General features: G+C 43.3%; 1 protein-coding gene across 1 annotated transcript; it reads left to right on the top strand.

Annotated features, from left to right (window-relative positions):
• Nucleotides 1-4650: 4650 nt before the first annotated feature.
• LOC125704283 (calretinin-like) lies at nucleotides 4651-20308 on the top strand. Its single transcript, XM_048969715.1, has 11 exons — nucleotides 4651-4818; nucleotides 11945-12021; nucleotides 12668-12757; nucleotides 13130-13210; nucleotides 14981-15037; nucleotides 15235-15312; nucleotides 15737-15792; nucleotides 15901-15940; nucleotides 17182-17235; nucleotides 19300-19371; nucleotides 19992-20308. Exons 1-11 carry the CDS (start codon nucleotides 4725-4727, stop codon nucleotides 20106-20108), a joined length of 816 nt encoding a protein of 271 aa, XP_048825672.1. The 5' UTR covers nucleotides 4651-4724; the 3' UTR covers nucleotides 20109-20308.
• Nucleotides 20309-21134: the final 826 nt, after the last annotated feature.

Here is a 21134-nt window from a genome sequence, read left to right as displayed (position 1 = left end):
AGTCAATAACATCCATCAATAATAAAGGAGATAGATAGACACGGGGCTCCAGGCATCAGCTGGAAAGCTGTCCATCACCCAGCAGAATCTCAAAACAGAGGTAACGACGCTGGTCGTAGTGTTTCGGTAGAGCTCTGACAGTTACCATAGGGGGCGCTGTGTGATTCAGTGGGATAGGCTACCGTGCCGGCGATCAGAAGGTTGCTAGTTCAAATCCCAATGCTGCCAGAATAACGGCATCAGTGCTGGCTTCTTGAGCAAGGCCCTAAACTGATCCCCCCTGCCCCGAAAAATGCTCTGGGGTCACGGCTGACCCTGTGCTCAGACCCCAGGCTTCCCACTGACACATGTCTGTGTGAGCATACATGTACTAATGGCAAACAGAAAAGCATAATTTTAAGCATCATCACAGGCAGCTGTGTGGAAGGGAAGTTTCCCCTACAAGATGCAGACAGCTCATATTCTAGGGGAGATCTGCATGTACAGCACCATAAACCTGTCTGCTGGAATAATGATGCAAATATTCATCAAACCACTTTGCATGCTTCTCATTAATCATAAGTCTAATATTAATAAAAAACACAATACGTTTCTGCCAAATACATAAGAAATGTGATCGCTATACCCTGAATGAATGTAAAGTAACAAGAAACCTTTAAGTATATCCCCCTATCTGCCTGATATCTGGATGGTATACTTGTAATTCTATGTAAGAAATTATTTATTATTTTCTACTAAGCTTCTTAATGGTCTCAGAGCTGTACTACAGATCTCCTAACTGTTCAGTCTGAGACATATCCAGTTGATCAATTATCATTAGCAGTTACTTGAATCATATGTGTTTTAATTATGCAATCATTTTTATTAACTGCATTCATTATTCAACATAGATTCCTGGCTGAGAAGTTGGATTTTGTACTGTAACAAGACACTCAACCAGCTCTATACATGACTTAACACCTAAAATACATGTATACATAAGTGTCCATGTGTAATTCTGTATGGTGATCTCATTCGCTCATACAGGGCTCTCCTGTGTGAGATCACACATGTACAAATTGCATAAACATGGACAAGCACAGACAGTAAGTCTAACTGAAGCTCAACAGCACAAACTCTTTCAGACAAAAGCCTACCTCCATTCTTTCGGTGCCTTCGGCTTTTTCATTATTTATCTCGTCTCCCTGCGCCTGTTTAAATCATTAACGTGGGACATTTCGAAGTTCTCCCATCCACCCTAGGAAATGCAGAGAATGTCACATGAAAAGGAGCACAATTGAAAATGTGAGATATCCGGATTCCCAAGATGAAAAGACGGCTTTCGGAAAAGTGCACACACAGGGGCGGGTTAGTGGTCTCTGCTTCACCCCCACCCCCCAGATATTTCAAAAACTAAATAAGCAGCTAGCAAGCAGAGTCAGAAGATTGTAGCTAGCTAGCTGGTTTAGCAGTATCTGCTAAATAAGGAATGGTTTTATTTAATATTTAGTGTAGTGACTGTTTGTGGTTTGAATGGTGGCGAGTACCGCCACTGAGATCATTATATGGTTAGACATACCTGGGAACATTTTGTCTTCATTATTACCCTCTTAAAATGTGCAATAAGACAAGACATTCAGCAGCGTCATGGCAACGCTCTGGCAACATCTGTGACAACAGTGCTTAGTGAGATCTGATGGTTGTACAGACACAATGCACCTGTGTCACATGCTTGTGTATAAGTGGGAGGTGGATTGAAGAACAGACTAGGTGGAGCCATCAATTTGAGGATGGTGACACTGCATCTGGTTCCAGTGGCCCTCTGGCTCAAGGACGAGCTGGTCATTAATTGTTCGATGATGACAACCAGGTAGAACATTTAGTATGTTAAATGAACTGGACATAAAGGTCTCCTGCAGTTCTGTTTACTGGGTAACATCAGTGCGAAGCAAAACTCCAAAACAATTCTATGATGATATCTTCAGCATCAAACCAAAATCACAAAAAAAACCAAGCTTTTTTATTTCACAATTCACATTTAAGAACCTCACTCCTCTTCGTGACTTCTGCACCATGCCTGGAACAATAAGACAATAAGTTTTGCTTTTTTTTGCCCATAACAAGCTTTGCTTTTCCAGGAGTTAAACACACAATGGCACAAGTAAAATATGACACAAATATCTAGGCTGTATGTCAGTTATTAGGACACATACTAGAGAGAAATTGTGTTCTGGAACTTAAACATTTCAGGGGCACATTTTAGAGAAATTGTTTTGAAAAATACATCACAAATCAACTGAGATTGTAAAATCTGGAAGCTCTTTCCATATCATCCGGATACCTGTTATTGGATATTGGTGGCTTAAGAGAAATTGAATAATTGTAATAGCAATATCCGTAGTAAGTCGTAAACCTAATCATGCCTTCTTCCTCTTGATTTACTTAGGCAGACTAACATCAATATTAAAACATTTAATCAAACATGCAGGTCAGTCCCAAATGTCCCACAACCAGCTGAAACACCCTGCAGAATTACCACCTGATTCTGCTTTTTTTCTTTTTTTCTCCTTTTTCCCTTTTTTTTATCCCGCTTTTATGGACGTTAACTGTCCACTTGCCAGCTCTCACACAGCCTCTCTTCTCCTTCCTCTTCCCCAGCTCATCCCAGACTGCACACCGCAGTGCACGCTGAAGGGGGGAGGGGGGTGGCCCCATTCCCTCCCACTCCCTGCCCTCTCCCCTCCCTCCCTTAATCTTCCCGTCTCTGACAGGCGGATGTTAAATAGCAGCGGCAAATAGCCGGGACAGAGAGTGCAAAAAGTGCATCTTCTGGGAGAATGACATTATAAACAGTAGCCCAATGTCTACAGTCTCTCAGCACATTACCCTGCCACAAAAGCTCAGGAGTAAACAACAAAGTGGATTGAAGGATTACATCGTATTAAATTCAGACAGGTTAGATTATAACCCTTTAACAGCAGCTCGCATGGCATTCGGAGTCCTGATGGATACAATCTGGGCCTTGGTTCGAGAACATTGAGACTCAATCAGGTGACACTCCTTTGCCACTTCTCTGGGGATGGCCTGTGCTTTAGGACGCCCTGTAATATTCTGCATTATTTATTTCATTTATTCTCTTTGTTGGGGGAAGTTTGGGTAGGGGAGCGGGAGACTGTGCACAAAGTGGATGCCTGTGTTTATTTGATGAAGTGAATAAAGAGATTTTCTGGAGTGTTCAGAGAAGTGGTCAAATGCTCCATTTCGAATTCAGATCGCCGTCACCAAATCAGCAACAGCCGACATCGCACATCTACTCAAGAAACAGTATATTCACAGGGTTTCCAACCTTGATCAGCACGCTAGCGTGAGATTTTCGATTTGAGATAATCCTGCACTCTCATTTACATATATGTTACAGTTTTATCACCTTGTAATCTGTAGGGTTTGCAAACTGCCCCAACACTTGATGTAGCTAATTTTAGTTTTATAATGGAATAATATAGAATTGCCGTAACGTTTATTGCGTGAGTGTGAAAGCGTGAGAGTGCCACATGTGTGAGAGTTGGCAGCCCTGATATTCAGCTGAACTTGTAGCACATGGTGAGTAACTGGCCTCGTCGGTACCAGCAGGGCACTCTGGACTTGGAGGGATCCTACAGCTCTAACAGTGCATGTTGGGCTTCAGTAAGTCCGCTGAAAGACCCAGTGCTGCCCACTGCAATTACGGGTCCTGGCAAGGGCATGATGACCAATTGCCTGACCATCAACAGCTTTTACCATTGCCCCCGCCAGCCCCCACCCCCGGTTCACAACAATAACCATTGTCTCACCCTCCCACCCAGTTTGCCAGATTGAGGGGATGAGGCAGGGGGCAATGTAAGAGAAGCTTGCCAAGGGTGCCACATGAGCTTTGACCTTGATTTAGTAACTGTTCAGTCGAAGAGTTGATGTATATACAGAGTTTGCGGCTTAAAGATTTTGACGTCAAGAAGACGAAAAGCAGGGTCATAGCACCAGGGTGGCATTCACCGGCTAAAATCTGCACTCAGATCGTAAGGCAGGGCCACACTGTTCTCCCAAATGTGCTGTTGGCATGGCAAAGATCCATCAGCTCATCGTGTGGGAAGCCAAATCCCACACGACAGAGATGCCCCAAGGATGAAGGCAGGTTGCATCAGCACCCCATGGCCAGACCTGGAGCTGTGGGACTCCCTTGCCCCAAAGAGACAATGACATAAACAGCCCTGATGAGTCTAAATCTTGATTACATCATAACAGTATCATTCTGGCCATAGCTGATTACCTCTAATCACCATCTATTACACACCATACAGTGGTTTGAGACCAATGCAAAATAAGAACTGTTTTAAGCTACTGAATTTCTGCGTTTGTAATACATCTCTGTGATTGGAGGCGGAGCTTAACTCCCTGCAGAGTATAGACACAGTTTACGGAGATGCTGATGCCTTCGGGCCGATGTACAGCGCATCACTTATTTTCTCAAGGGAAAAAATACGCGATGGGGGAGGAGTGCCCAAACCGCGTATTCTCACGCCGATTTGAGCGCCTTGGTGTTGTTTTTGGAGCCACTGCGCCTCCCGCAGGACTGCCGGAGAAGTACACGCACCCAGGGGTGGGGTTTATAAGCTTCGGCTCGGAGCTGGCCGGCGACAGTAAGAACTGGGACCTGACTGTGCAAAAGTTCGCACGGGATTTTCAAGTGCAAGAAAGAAAATAGGAAGAGAATGGCCAACAAAGCGCAGCAGCCTCCTCACCTTCATCTGGCGGAACTGACCGCATCCCAGTTCCTGGACATCTGGAAACACTTCGATACTGACGGTAAGTGCGGCAACTTCGGTTATTTAGTCGCGCTTTGTTGTCTCATCCGAGTCACTTTCATCAGGGGGCATTGTTTTAGAAATACAAAATGTGATGTTTCTAACGACTTACAGTACGGTACTTTTATTAAGGAAACCCGGAAATCTGAGAACTATAAGAGAAAGGCAGAAGAACACGCATATCACGCGAATAACTAATGATAATACGAATATCAAAAGGCAATGTTTCGCTGTGTTTTTCATTTACCAGCAATTTGTATTCAAATAAGAAATATATAACTTAATTTGTAGTATTTTAGCTCAAACGTTTATCTAACCTGTAAAAACAACACATGTAGAATCATACCTTGAATTTCGAAAGAAATCTTGAAAAAAATATGAAAAGATTCGGACGGGAAGCGTGTTACTGCATGGATTTTTAGCATTTTTGATTGAAATAAAAAGTTTGCTTTAAAATATAGCATGACATAAAAATGTACAGCTTAAACATCCGGCTACTAAATTCATTTATGTATTACGACTATGTTCAATGTTTATGTATTTATATATGAATGAACATGCATGGGCAGCTAATTTACAGCTGCAGTGAAATGTATTCCTATAAACGCTAACATTTTTAATTAATCAAATGACATCTGTTACAATTACTGGAAGTTTTATTAGAATCCTTAAAATTCGACTCAGTATTAAGTTACCAAATAGAAGGGCAATATAACACCGTGCACAATAATTCGCAGTAGGCTACTTAAAACTTTTTATTATTTTCACAGCACTCTTTATAAAACGGAAAGGAAAATATTTGTAATGCTTATAACTCAATTTGAAATGTATTTATTGAAAGAAGTCCAATATACATTGATTTTGGGTGATATTGCTACATTGGTGAATTACGTTAATTACCACTCTATAGTTTAGGCATGGGCGCGCCTATACTACCCAGTACTACCCAATATTACCAAATCAGGTTAGCGCCCCAGTTCCAGGCTGTTTTGCCGGGGCTTTCAACCGGGAAAACACATTTTTTTCATTCATGGCAATTGCGCACCGTCTAATGGGCTGCGACCTAAGCTCCTACGTGTTTTTCTTTATTTCAGCTGTATCTTTACAGTGAGACTATTCGTTCCTAATTATCGTATTCTTGATGAAAACCAGTAGTAATGATGTTATTTCGGAGGAATGTTTAATTTTCAAGATCAGACACACTTAATTGCACTATTTCACACGTTAATTGGCTATAATGTCATGTTTCCAAATAAAATCATACGTATTATGTTTTCGTTACAGATCTACCGGGAGAAGTTCCCGGGCTTTTTGGGTGCGGTGGGTGGGTGGTACAGCATGGAAATTTGGGGGAGCGGGCCGGGAACGCAAAAAAATGAAAGTTAATCTTAAAGTTATCGACCTGTTAGAGAACAATATTTTCTCAATATTATTTGTTATACGAACTAATGCTTATGGGAAAACATAACCATGTAAGAAAGGCTTCAGACATCCCCGGGGAACATAACGCACCTTCTAAAAAGGATCGATGCATAGAAAAAAATCGATGTAATAATTAGGTTTTAGAGATATCTGTCTTTTTAGAAACGCTTTGGGCAATGGTAGGCATATAAACGATCTGAAATCCATGCTAAATTATGATAAATAAATGGTAACTCCTATTGAGGTATGACACTATATACACAATTATATTTATAAATGTGGCAGAAATTTCCTCAAGAGAGAAGTTCGGAGATTACGAAACATTCTTTACGCTCATTGTATTATTATTATTTTTTTACAAGCATGAAATGAATGCAAGATTTCTTGCTCCCGGTGTCCGTGTGTTGAAGTTTCAGTTATAGTACACAGTATTTCTCCTTCCTTTCAAGTGTCAGTTCCGAAGCTGAGATCCCGTTATCGCTCGTCCGCTGCGCGCTTCCGTGCTGCGCGTTCATGTGCATTGCTCCTCGCCCGGTGCGATCGCTGGTCCATCGAAACACTCAGCCCATCGACTGTAGCTACATCACAGGCACGTTTAACAGTGACAAGTTGATTATGTGTCGGTCATAATTTTTTTCTTTTTTTTACTGAACATGTTGAATTTCACCGTCATTCAATGAAATACACAACATTCTGGGGCTTAAAATTGTTATCTATTTGATCACAGAACCAGAACCATAAAAATTCTATGGAGAAGCAAAGATATTTTCAGCTAAAAATAACATCCACGCAAACCTTCCCTTAACCTGGTGTGTTACCCTCTGAAAATCAGAACAGTGCCCCTAACTTCTGATTGTGTAACACTGTTGTTATGTCTTAGGGCAGTATGGTGGCTCAGCGGATAGCGATGTTGCCTCACATCTCTTGGGTTGGGGGGATTAAAACACCACCCGCATGCCGTCTGTGTGGACTTTGCTCTCCCTGTGTTGTGTGGGTTTCTTCCCACAGTTCAAAGACATGCAGTTAAGCCCGTATTGTGTGCAGATGCCCTGCAGTGGACTGCTATGCCACAGAGCAGGGCGGCCCATCTTATCTAGAAAGGGCCGGTGTGTATGCGGATTTTCACCCCAACTGCCTAATTAGATTACTAATTAGAGGACTGATTTGTTTGAAGAGTCCTCATACCTGGGTTTGAACAGCTGACCTAAAAGTTATCCCAAAAACCTGCAAACACACCACACCCTTTGCAGTAAACAATTTGGCCACCCCTGCTATTGAAGGTGAACCCCTGTGTGTCATTCACTTAGAGCAATCCTGCATTACCATCTACAGCAGTGTTTCCCATTCCAGTCCTTGGGGACTCACAGTCGGTCCATGTTTTTGGTCCCTCCAAACTCCCTGCCGGACAGTTCACATTTTTGCTCCCAACTGGCTCCCTGGAGGGAGCAAAAATTTGGACTGTCTGTGGGTCCCCAAGACCCGGATTGGGAAGCACTTATCTACAGGAATAATTCACTTTTGATGAGACGCTGCGTTTTTTATGATCTTTGATGGATGTAAATCTTGCAAAGGGGCTTCTGGGCCTGTGCTCAAACACCACTGGTGCCCAGATGTCACTTCAGCAGTATTCTGTTACTAACGACACAAACATTAATAACTCCGTGCAGGAAATTAGCGGAAGAGTTTCCATAGCAAGTTGCTTGTGGGAACTTCTGTGGAAGTCCTCCTAGCCGGAACTTTTCAGTTCCCAGGGAGCATTTGGGGCACTGAGTCAAACGTCAACGGTAAGAGTCCCTGCTGGGGGCACCTTGCAGACTCCTTGTTGCTTTAGTGGTTGGTTTTGTCTTTTGTTGGGTACTTCACGGTGCTTCTTTAAAACACGCAGAGCAGAATATGGCTTCAGCAGCACCAGCTAAGATCCGAACCTCGACATGCCTCCGCCATGCATCTAATTGGATCTGATTCCTGTATCCCTCTCTGTTCATGGCAGCTCTTCATGGAAGTGCGCAGTTTTGGGTGTGAAGAACTGAACTTGGATATACCTCTTACCCAGTACTTGCAGATATTCTTATCAGCCATTAAACATGCATCACATAGATGCACAGAGAAATCCCTTATAAGCACTAATATCCTCTCCTATCCTGCTTTGCACTTCAACTTTTACTTTATTTGTTTAGCAGATATTTTAGTCCAAATCCACGTACAAACGACGTCTGGGACCAAAGAGCAGGGACAGCCAGCCTCCCGGGAGCTGTTAGGTTCAGGGGCCCAAAGATGAGATGATTACTAGCTATGGGATTCAAACACATCACCTTCCAATCATGGGGACTGATGTATAGCCCACCGAGCAGCACACATACTCTATTACTGTAAGTCCACCTCTTTTGTGAAAATTTCAAGCTAAAACGTGATGCAAGAGCATAAAAGTGTTACTGAGACAATACAAGTGAACACAATAAAAATGGCGACCACCTGAAAGCATAACATCATATGAGATTATGCAGGATATCTTACAAGTCTGTGGCTGCAAACTATTAATCAAATCCTTAATCTAAAAACATTGTATGTGATATTAGATGTGATCTTGTGAAGACCTCCTTAGGTATACGTTTTTAAACCAAATAATAACAATTTAGGGTATAGATATAGTATCATATGGAATCATACAGTTTTGCTTCAAATCCTAAATGGACCCTTAAAGGAAGGTGCATTATGGGAATGCCCCAGTCAGAGCCCAGTTCTGTAGGTAACAGGTCACAGGTATGGCTACCTTGTCATGATCACATGACAAATCTCTGCAAATAATCTGCAGGCTATTTGAAGTTGAATAAGCTGCCACCGGTGTTTAAGAATAGATCACCCGTTTAATTATGCTGCTGTGCTGAATTTAGGCATAATAATAAATCCAGTTATGAACATTGGAAACTCATTATGAATTGGGATTGTGCCAGAGGGTGATCATTTCATTTAATGCTGAATGATTAACGTTACCCCCTTTTCCCGAAGCCTAAATCCCCAGTCTGACACCTGTCGTGTGAGGTAACGTCATGTAACAAGCACTAGTGTAACGCACGCAAGAAATATGTGCATCATTTATTTAGTAAATGACCATTTGTAAATCCGTCGTAAATGTATGTCTGGAGAACAACCATTACCTCCCCAAAACAAAGTCCTTTCAGATAGGAACGCATTTTAAATAATTAATTTACACTGAACACGATGCTAGGAGTGCATGTGTGAGTGACTGGTGTGTGAGTGTGCCCTGCGATGGGCTGGCCCCCCATCCTGGATTGTTCACTGCCTCATGCCCATTGCGTCCGGGATAGGCTCCGGACCCCCCCGCAACCCAGTAGGATAAGTGGTTTGGAAAATGGATGGATGGATGAACACGATGCACTGATGAATAGACATTTTAAAAAAAGCATAAAATCACTATATCATAAAACAAAGTCAGTATCTTGTGATAAATCCAGTTCCACCATAAATTGTTAACATAACTGGCAGATTTTTGCAGTGATATCTAAGGATGATTTCGCTGGGGGTCCGGCATGGGGGGTTGGGCGAGAGTGAGGACTAAGGCATTTGACCAGAACTCTGAAAACATGCCACCAAAATTCAATCAACTTCCTGCTGAGCTAAAGCCACGTTCGTCACTGAGGGTATAAGTGCCAGGAGAGTGAATAATAGCAGTAACACAGCGCTCCACACTTCCATCAGGAAAATCAGCCAGAAATACCCGCTCCAGCGCTGGAGAGTGCAGGTCAAACGCCATTCGGCCGACTCTAAGACGGTTATTGAATACTCATGCGAGTGAGAGAGACCAGGCAAGAGAGGATTTTGTCCGTTGGATAGGAGTGGGCATTCTTTCCACAGGCTGACAATGAACAACAAACGGTCCAGATGCACGATAGATTTATAATGCAACTTATTTTGTCACATCTAATTTTGAGACACACATTAACAGTGGCTGCATTATAAGTCAAATTATGCATATTTCTTGAAGCATTATATACACCTTCATTTTTCTTTCAATAATGGAGGATACTAAACAATAAGTTGTTACCTCTGACTTTTAGAAGGTTAATGACATTAGATGCCTGGGCATGTTGAGAAACGTGTAATACTGTCTGTCATGTGCGGGCAGTTTTGGGACAGCTTATATTTAATTGTAGAATTTATCCAGAGTAACTTTATTAACCTCCAATGGGGTTTCAGTCAAATGTCATTCAATAAAAATTGAGGAAATACTAAAGTCTTATTTTAAGAAAGATTGAAAAGTCCAATTTTAAAAATACCTTAGCAATGAAATACAACAGAAATAGCCATTAGCTATATGAAGCTCTGGATTTTAAGTACTGTGTGAGCAGCTACCCTGAGCAATGTGGATAATGATACTGGTCTAAGCTCAGGGCGATGCCAGTGTGCTGTGCCAGTGTGGCACATGTGTGGGTTCAGTACATCCCCAAGTGTACAGGATCACTGATGTCAAGGTTCTATGCAGCCGCAAGCTCATAGGAAAATCATGATGTCCGTCTCCTGATAAAAATGGCAAATGGTTTTACTACATCTACTCCTAGGTGTGGTCTGATCTTTTTAATAGAACATCAGCTTTCAAGGTTAATTTTCTCATTGTCACCAATGATCCACAGGAAAATAGAGCTAAAGTCGTCGACATTAGACAAGAAATCTGCAGCAGCAGTCATAGCTTAGGGTGGAGACACTGTTGCCATTAGGCCCTGCCCACAACAACGTGGTGGGGTAGTGTGGAGTTTAATCAGCTAATGTTTTGTATCGGCGTCCTGTAGGTTGTGGGGTTGAATCCCGTGGCTGACAGCGAATCACCATTGGTTCCTTGAGCCAGGCCCTTAATCGTAACTGGCTGTTAACTGACCATATACTTTGACCCCAGACTTTTCTGAGTTACATGTCACTATAGACAAAAGCATTTGCAAAATAAATGTCATGTGACAAATAGCCTGCTGATCCTTTCTTACTGAAATTCCATATTTCATCATTCTTCACCTCCACAACATGCCATTAAACATGAACCCTATAAAATAAACCAATTTTTTGCACACGGTACAAAAAAAAAAAATGTGGTTATTCTGTTATTCAGACTTTTTTCTCTCATGATTCCGCTTTGTAACTTTGCTGATTATCCTGTCAAATACATTCTTAAATAAAATGCTTTCACAGTGAAAAGTGAATTCCTATTCGATTCATTACTGCCACTTATTGAGCTATGCAGCCTGGGACTCTCCCATCAACATAGAGCTCCTCTTTTTGTTTGCTCTGATAAAATACAAAGCCACCCAACAGTAAACTCTGCCAACTAGAGCATTATCATGTGCCAGATTTAGTTCATTAGTGCCACATGGCAGCCCTTCCTATCTCACGTTTAAGAATGGAAAAAGAGAAGGATGTGTGAGAGAGACAGAAATCAGCTCCGGGCCCCTAACGACTGATAATTATCTTTCATGTTAACATGATGCACAGCTGTGCCACCCCAGTGCACCCCAGCCCAGGATTTACCCATGATTCCATGCGACCATTGTCTATTAGCTGGTAATGATACATGGGCAGCTGGGAAGAGAAGAGGAGTCACACGTCCACAGCTGTTAAAGTTTGATGAGGTGCAGGTAAGAGATTGTGCTGGTCCAGGGTGACAGTGCTGTGCCGTCAGTGGGGCTTGTGCTGTATTCCAGGCAATGGCTACATCGAGGGCAAGGAGCTGGAGAACTTCTTCCGGGAGCTGGAAAGTGCACGGAGAGGGGCAGGCGTGGTGAGCCATCGGCGTCATTAAAATGGGAAGCGTAACAGCAGCCTGTGATCTTCAGGCCCCTCGTCTTCCTGCCATTAGCTTAAGCTGTAGAAGTCAAACAGAAAGCGAGCAGAACCATTCAGAGGTCATAACATCTAATTTAAGGCAGGCAGCTGAGGCTCTTCAGTCTGGTTTCTGAGGGGTCCTGATATGGGTCATGACATGTTCATCACCTGCAGGGCGTTAGCAGGCATTAAAATAAACCCCGTTCTGGTACTTTCTGCGGAAATGTGGATCCTTTTCATACAAACCTAAATTTAGTAACGTTGCCCCCAAGTTCTATACAATATTACACAGGGGGATATTTAACACAGCTTCCCCTGGTGTGGGGAGCACGGACTTCAAAAGGTACAGTAAAGAGAGAAGCGATTTATACATACAGCTGTCCTCTGCCGTAGAATATAGGACGAATCACTACATGTTTATATGTGAATATGCACCTGATAACCAAGAGATAGCTTAACTCCTGGGTTAGCTTTAGCTCAAATGGGACCTAGGAAACATTCTCACATCTACAGGGCTGCCATTGAATTACCACTAATTTTTAAATAAATGAATAAATATTTTTAAAACTATTTTTTGGAAAGTAATTCTATCTTTTGGACAGGATCCCACAAATGCTTCCTTCAGAGAAAAGATGAGGGAGTTCATGCAGAAATTTGACAAGAACGCAGATGGAAGAATTGAAATGTCTGAGGTACGGATCACACCTCACAGAAAATATGTGGACGACATAGTTGTACAGAGCTGACCTCCTTCTTGCTGTTCTAGAACTTTCCATCAGCTTGAATGCCTCCCACTTTCATAAGGTTTCTTTATCACTCTGTTCTTTTTTCCTCATTTGTCTCTTTCAGTGTTTCACTCTAAGATTTTCTATCTCTCTTTCATGATTTTTGTCCCCCCTCCATATCTTCCTGTCTTACTCGGTATCTCAGTGCCTGTCTGTCTCTCCCCTGGTATCTTTCAGTCTTTCTTGGTATCTCAGTGCCTGCCTGTCTCTACCCCTCCTTACGGGACTCTCTCACATCGTATGATCAGCCCTTACCTCTTTCCTCTCTCTTGCCAACAGCTGGCTCAAATTCTGCCTACAGAGGAGAACTTTCTGCTGTGCTTCAGACAGTTTGTGGGTTCCAGCTCCGAGTTCATGGCGGTAAGGAACATGTCCGTGCTTCTGCTTACACACACCCTGGATGAGCACCATGGCCGGGCGTTTATAAACTTCATAAGCTTCAGTCAGCAAACCTCTGTGGGTTTTTCACTTTCTAAATGTCAGCAGTGATTTAATTCTGCTTAAAAGAGGTCCCAGTCTTGGGGTTTACTGTCTGTACGTTTCGGCACAGTTCAGTTTGCCCTGAGTTGTTGCAGAAATAATTGGGAGGGTTGATCAGAGTATGTTTGGTGCAAATACAGTAGAGAAAAGAAACAGCAAATAGCTCCTTACTCCTGGCTCATTACTGCTGCATACCCAGCAGGGAAAAGCAGATGTTGTCACATATTTACCTACAACGTACAGTGATGAAAATGGGGAAACATCAGAGAGCTCCTGCCGGTCGAGTGATGTCATCAGCCGGGGACACACCCAGGCTCTGCTTTCCTCACAAACATGCACAGACACCTACTTTCAGCCTATGTGCGTCTCTTTCACTTTCAGTCTGCTCTGGGAGCGAATGGGTTCCCCTTCCCCTCACCCTCCAAAACCCAACTTTACCCGCCATCCCTCCCCAAGCTGCCAGTTGCCAGGAATTAAGCTGCAGTTCCATTTGCCATTTCTCTCCATCAGACTGTTAGATGAACATACAGGCACCTGCACGCTGCGAGATGAAATGAACCCCCCCCCCCCACCCCCACCCCAGATTAATTTCCCTGCCGCATTAAAGATTTGTAGTGTCTGGCTATAACCGGGGTAAGACTACATTCACTTTCCCAAATGAGGAATTACGAAGGTGGGCTCAAAAAAATGAAATGAGACAAGAAGGGGGAACTTTTTAAACCTGTTGTCACGTCGAGGTTCTCAGACGAGAGGATGAGAAAGTGGGGGTTCTATTCTGAGGACATCATATATTATGGATGGGCTGTGGTAATTCTCTACAGACCTGCAAAGCATGAGGCATCTATCTTTGATAAGAGCACTTGCAAGGAACAGGACAGCTGCAAGATTAAAATATAAATTAAAATGCATCTCTCTTCCGGCGGAACGCAATCCGTGAATCGACAGAAATGAAAGTTGGTGCGAGAAGGACGTTCGGTGATGGTTGACTGATGCCAAACATTGACAGGAGGCTCTGATGGTGTCTCGCAAAACACTTTCATTTCCATGATCTTGTCGACATCCGGCGTTCCTCACAGTCAGCTGTGGGCCTTGTCCACGAAACAGCAGCTCCTTCACACCACTGAGCTCGCAACAGAAGTTTCCAGAAGTCTTGATTGTTGAGAGATGTTGCAATGAGAATTTTATCTCAGTTCCATAATAGTGTGTGTGTGTGTGTGTGTGTGTATGGGTGTGTGCATCGATCACAAATGGGGACCAAAATGTCCCCAAAGTGTAGTAAATCCTGAAAGCTTCCTTACTTTCAAGGACATTTTTCTGGTCTCCATTTGGAAAACCTCAATTTTATAAAAATCTGTGACTGCAATAAAAAAAACTAAAAATGGCAAAACTCTTGTATTTTTTTAAATTAATTATGGTTAAGGTTAGGGCTGGGTGGGGGTTAAGGGTGTCATGACCGGGATTAGGGTTTTTCCCATAGAAAGGAATGGAAGATCCCCATTTTTACATTGTACAGTCTACGCGGGTAGCATCCTGTCTGTGAACTTGGAGCAATGTTAGCATGGATCTGACCATCTGCTCCAAAGATACCTATGTGTGTGTGGCATCTTCACTGCTGCTACTGCAGAAAACTGACATGTATTTCATATGCAGGCATGGCGAAGGTATGACACCGATCGCAGCGGATATATTGAAGCCAATGAACTCAAGGTAAGGACTAAGAAGGTTTACTTTTGTTCTGACCCGAGGGATCCTTAGCCAAACAGAATGTGACACACTGCCACGACTTTTGAGTGATACTGAGTTCTACACTCCCGAACTTTTTGAGATGCGACCTTCTCTGTCCAGCCAATGACAGTGCTCAAGCAGGCAGTGACGTTCATTGGCTCTTGCTCTTCCTTCCACAGGGATTCCTCTCAGACCTTCTGAAGAAGGCCAACAGACACTATGACGACCAGAAGCTGGTTGAGTACACGCAGACGATAGTAAGTACCCCCTGTAGTATCTTCTGCTTCTTCCGCAAGAACATGGGGAGAACCTGTAAGAAGTGGCCTGGTTAGAGCCTTAGTAAGTGGACCGTCAAGATTCAGTCATTCAAAACAAAGCTTTTCCATTCAACGGAGCTTAAATGTGACTCTCATTAGATGGTTTATCTGACTCGATTGGCAGCTCTCGTGTGTATCTTTGAGCAGGCCGTAGAACAGACCATCACGATTTTATTGCTTTGAGGAGGCCAGCACAACTGCACTGAAGAATTTCCATCTCATATATTTCTCAGCCAGATTTAATTAGAAAAGCAAAATGAAAGAAACTCTTCTTTTCGTGTTATTCCTTCAGGCCATTCGTGACAGCCCTCATGAAGATCTCGCTCACTTTCACTAATCCTCTCCTGTTCTTCTGCACCCGCAGCTGAGGATGTTTGACCTGAACGGAGACGGAAAGCTAGGCCTCTCGGAAATGGCCAGGTGGGTGGCGGGTGCCCTTTGGCTGGGGCATGATGGGAAAGTCATGTGTGCGGGCCAGCATCAGCATTGTAGCATCAGGGCGATAAAACTCATTTCTTGTCGTTTAAGGCTGCTGCCTGTCCAAGAAAATTTCCTGCTCAAATTCCAGGTGAGGGCACCTCTTGCATGGCTACTGTGTCCCTGTGTTGTCACTCTGACAGCAACAAATATGCTCACACATTCAGCCCAGTGATCTGTCGGAATAAAAATAACATGACTGGCAATAAATATGGGAAATTTGCATAACACAAAACCATTTTAGAATTTCAAAGGCATGCAGATAACAGCAGCCGACAGAGGTGGTGAGGATCTCACACCCCAGTGGAATAGGGCAGACACAGGCACAGGGTAACCTACATTAGAAGTGTTCACACCCCGCGGCCTTGGAAGGGAACAGACTCCCGGCACCTTTGCCAATGCAGGGCCGCGTATCGGGGACTCCCAGCAGTGGGTCCCCCATGGCCGCTGGCGACAATTTTCCCGCACATGCGTTTCGGCTTCCCTTCAAACACCCTTGACTTCCCATGGGTGTCGACGAGAGGAGCCACTTTGAGATCAGGGGCCCCAGGCGAGGCCTTCATACTATCAGGGCAGAGGGAGCAATCACCGAGTGCCACAGAGCAAAGTCACGCACGATAAGATAAGATAAGATAAGATAAGATAAGATAAGATAAGAAAAAATAAGGCTGAATATTATTTAACTGGACCGGCAGTTACACACAGAAGCACGGGCACACCTATGGACACTGGCAGAGATACCAAGGGTATAACTATATGTTGAGGGAGGGGGGGGGGGATTCAGGTCTCCACCCATTTAAGGGGGTCCAAGGTGTTTTATTGGCTGGTTTTGATTATTGGGTGTCTTACAACCCCCCATTTCCCCCCACACAATTTACGCCCATGAGAGATTCCATTAGCTAATAACCTCTTGGTAGTTTGAGATGCGCTGTAAGCCGGGTTTGAGATGTTATATGGTGTCTGGAGTAAGTCGCAGATTCAGTCAGTTATAAAAACAGATCAAATTACCCTTCCGACTGGACTTCTTCTAGAGCATCTTTCATGGCCTCCACATCTGCTCCCCCATACAGATCCACTACTCAGCAGTTGGTTAATGACTCTTGACAATACTAGTCTCAGAAAACATATTTCTTCATCTGGACCAAAGTAAATGCCTCATTTTTTTCACATTCTCATCATCTCGCTTTTAATAGAGTTGTTCTTCACGATAAAAGAGTGAATCAATCTACGCAGCAGTAACAAGCGCTTTTAGATACTTCACCTCCTTATAAAAAGCTTAATTTCCTTAGTGACAACACAAAATCTGAAATGTGCACACCTGACTTCCCACAGGGCCTCAAGCTGACCTCCGATCAGTTCAACGCCATCTTTACATTCTACGACAAGGTAAACATCACCGCACTTTTGCCCACGGGGATGCTGAGATCAGCGGCCTGTTTACAGTGATCCAACCAGGGGTGCACCTAGGAATACTAGGTCCTCTATACAAATGTCACCTTTCTCTCTCTTCTCGCTCAATTTTACATGCAGTTTAATATTCAAAATGGGCCCCTGTCAGTGCTGGTCCCCCTGAATCTGCCAAGGTATCCATTTCTGCACCCAACTATCTAGATGTTTCTATCCATCCATCCAAACCACCCTAGAAGACAGATAATCCTAATGGATCGTTGAGGATATGTTCAGTAATCCACTGTAAATGCCTCATTGCAGTCTACGTGCCAGAGATATGCAATATGAAATAAATTAATTCTTAAATCAATACTTGACCCTTTGAGGATCAAATGGGACATTACTTGACTAAAGATTTGTGCTCCTTAAACCAAGTGTTTCCCAATCCGATCCTTTGGGACCCACAGACAGACCATGTTTTTGCTCCCTACCAGCTCCTGGAGCAAAAATGTGGACTGTCTGCGAGTCCCCGGGGTCTGGATTGGGAAACACTGCCTTAAGTGAAATGGAGGATGTTTGTGATATGGTTGGTTCACATTCCATGCTATTGGACTATATCAGATGAAAATCCCTCATTATCTCTTCTGAACTTTGCACCTGTAGTAAGACTTTATGAGTAAAATGTACTGTATGCTTGAAGTCAAGGTAGACTTTGATGGGAGATCAGAGTGAATTCCAATCCCAAATGGGCCAGGAATTTGTACATAAAATAATTTGCCTACATAGCAGGATCTTACAAAAGTAGCCAGGACCTTCCAGAATCGTTACATTACTTTAATGAGCATTTTATTTAAGACCTGAGTGCTCAGAATGAACACTTGCTAAAAGTGAGACTGCCCACCATGCTGATTAGCTGTTTTGCTGACATTTATAATAAATGAAGATTAAGGCTCTTTGAAGATCAGGCGTCTTTACTGAGAAGCAATTTCAGCCAAAAGTTTGTCTACTAATATTCAACATCTGCTCTTGTTCTTCTGGGATTAACATATGGATTTTAAGTGGAGTGCTCCAGTCATCCAAAACTGAAAGCTAAATCCATCTCAAAGAATTTACCTCAATCGCAGAACAACAAGCAGTGGTAAATGTAAAAATGCTTATTAATGCAAAAAATGTTCTTCCACCCAAATTTCACTGAAATTTTCATTTTCTTGTGAAAATTTAATGGGGCCCAGTAGTCGGGGCAGCTGGAACATGAATGGCTGTCAGCTGACATTTCCCAACCAATTGCGGATATGGCTAAAGAGCCCTGATAATAAATGGAACTAAACCATAAATGATGACTTCGAGGGAAATAAGACTGCAAACTAGTGGCCATATGAATGCATGCTTAAAAACCTGAAAAACTCATTTCGACTCAAATGAAAATGTCACAGCCACATAAATAAAATTTAAATTGTGAAAAATGCAAGATAGACTAGATAAACACAAGTGCTCTGCAGTGAATGTGCAGCAGCAGATATAAGGATGCAGAACGCAGTGCGTTATTTTCTAATAATGCACTGCGGAAATGCCACTCAGCAGTGAACCAGAGAGATGTGAACACAGTTGTAAAGCAGAAACTGTAATAAATCTAATGATCAAGGAGAAAAACAAACAACAATCTAGCCCAGGCTGGATTATACTTAAGCCATAGGCTTTTACCAAGGCCCTCAGCCTGAATGTGCTCAGGTCAAGAAAGCATGGATCGTTAATGCATAGTGTGTTACCCAGCATGCACTGCGGTGCTTGCTGGTGCAGTACAGGGCATGGGCCATGGGGGGTGTTGCTCTAGACGCCTGAGTAGAGAGGTGCAAAATGAGTATGATGAGTGAACTGCAGTCTGCCACGAATCGCACACTTATAAGGTGATTAAAAATGCAAGGACTGGCTCCATTCACTCTCTTTAACTGTCAGTCCAACAAAGAAACACCGAGAATATTTCCAGCCAGTCTTTACTTACATACACATATATTCATACATGTACTCATATGTGCTTTAATTCTTCTTATTCATTTTTACAAGGATGGAAATGGCTACATCGACGAGCATGAACTGGATGCTTTGCTCAAAGATCTCTGCGAGAAGAACAGACATGTGAGTGAGCTTTCAGTTCCTCGCCGCGACAGCCTGTGTCTGCAGGTTAAAACATCTATGGAGCTGAAGATGGATGATCAGCATTCGGCTTCGAATTCCTGCAATGAACACCACCACTTACTCAATAACCAATTCTGAAGTTGCCTTGCAGAAGAGTAAAGTTCAGGTTCAGAAAGTACAAATCTAGACCACGATTTTGTTTCAACCAACCAGTTGAGTCTCTGTGACTGTGACTCTTTATACTCATCTGGTTGGTTGAGACAAATGTTTAGTCTGAATTTTTACTTTCTGGACCTGAACTTTCTACTTTTGTTAGATGGGCACCAAACACCAAGTTGTACACATTATAGCCGACGCCGGTTTCTTTAACTGAATCAATGAATATCCAAACTGCATAAACCAATATATTTATCATATGGGTTGGAAGTTTTGAAAAATGGTGCCTGTTACAAAATAATGGAATTTATGCAAAGTTCATATAGCAAAAGCACCTGCTACAGGGTGAACACTGGCGTCCATGTGCAGAGTGCAGTGCAATCTCAGCTAATCTTTATGCACTTCGTACACAGGGCCCAGCGATCACTGTTTTTTTCTCTCTTAATTTTCCCATGATGCCTCAGGAGATGGACATCCGGGATTTGGTGGGCTACAAGAAGAGCATCATGGCTCTGTCGGACGGAGGCAAGCTGTACCGGGCCGAGCTGGAGATCGTGCTGTGCCGGGATCCCATGTTCTGAGGCCCCTGAAGGGCCACATTCGCCCTTCCTGAGCCCCAGGATCTCAGCAGCCCCTTATTGCTTAGCTCTGCTGCCACCATTTGCATGTGCTGGAGTCGCGCTTCCATCATGTCCTGACGAATGTGCACTGAGGTGCACTTTCTGACCCTCCGCCAGGCTCCACCCTGCCCCTCTCTGACCCTCCGCCAGGCTCCACCCTGCCCCTCCGCCAGGCTCCACCCTGCCCCCTCTCTGACCCTCCGTTAACCTCCACCCTGCCCCCTATCTGACCCTCCACCTGGCTCCACCCTGCCCCCTATCTGACCCTCCGCCAGGCTCCACCCTGCCCCCTATCTGACCCTCCGCCTGGCTCCACCCTGCCCCTCTCTCACCCTCCGCCAGGCTCCACCCTGCCCCCTCTCTCACCCTCCACCAGGCTCCACCCTGCCCCCTCTCTGACCCTCCGCCAGGCTCCACCCTGCCCCCTATCTGACCCTCTGCCTGGCTCCACCCTGCCCCATCTCTGACCCTGCTCACTCGGCTCTCTGAAATACAATTATTTTGCAGCTTTTTAATTTGTTTTTTTTTTTTTTTTTTTTAAACAGTTTCCCTGAAATAGATGAATATACCTTATTTATGATGGTAATTTATTGGTAACATTAACACGATTATGAAAATTATATGAATGATATGAGTATATAATGGTGTTTAGACACTTAGTGAAAATTATATTTTGATTGATATCCTCTCAACTTGTTTAAGTCTGACATCAAGTTCCTTGCCCTTGTGTCTATTGTATCCTGTTTGGTTTTAAGGTTCTGGCTAGTACTGTTTTACTGGAATGCATTTGAGTCAAAAATAAATGGATCACAGAATCTGGTTGTTTCCTTTATTTTTCATGGTTTTTATATTTCAGATAAATTCCCTGATAGAAGTGTTTACAATCTTTATTATTCTCTCATTTAAATGTATATACTTGTGTTGCTATTTCATCCATATTAATAAGGAATTAACCTTAAAAGTGAACAAAATTACTGAAAAAATGTT

The sequence above is a fragment of the Brienomyrus brachyistius genome, chromosome 11 (genome assembly GCF_023856365.1).
Source record: "Brienomyrus brachyistius isolate T26 chromosome 11, BBRACH_0.4, whole genome shotgun sequence".
In the NCBI taxonomy this organism is placed as follows: Eukaryota; Metazoa; Chordata; class Actinopteri; order Osteoglossiformes; family Mormyridae; genus Brienomyrus; species Brienomyrus brachyistius.
Note: the sequence above shows the minus strand (reverse complement) of the source record. Positions and strands in the feature narration are given on the sequence as shown.

Coding starts and splice junctions, on each gene's coding strand:
- LOC125704283 (XM_048969715.1), top strand. CDS start 4,725: ATGGCCAACAAAGCGCAGCAGCCTCCTCACCTTCATCTGGCGGAACTG. Junction 12,022..12,667: donor CACGGAGAGGGGCAGGCGTG/GTGAGCCATCGG, acceptor TCTTTTGGACAG/GATCCCACAAATGCTTCCTT. Junction 13,211..14,980: donor CCAGCTCCGAGTTCATGGCG/GTAAGGAACATG, acceptor TTTCATATGCAG/GCATGGCGAAGGTATGACAC.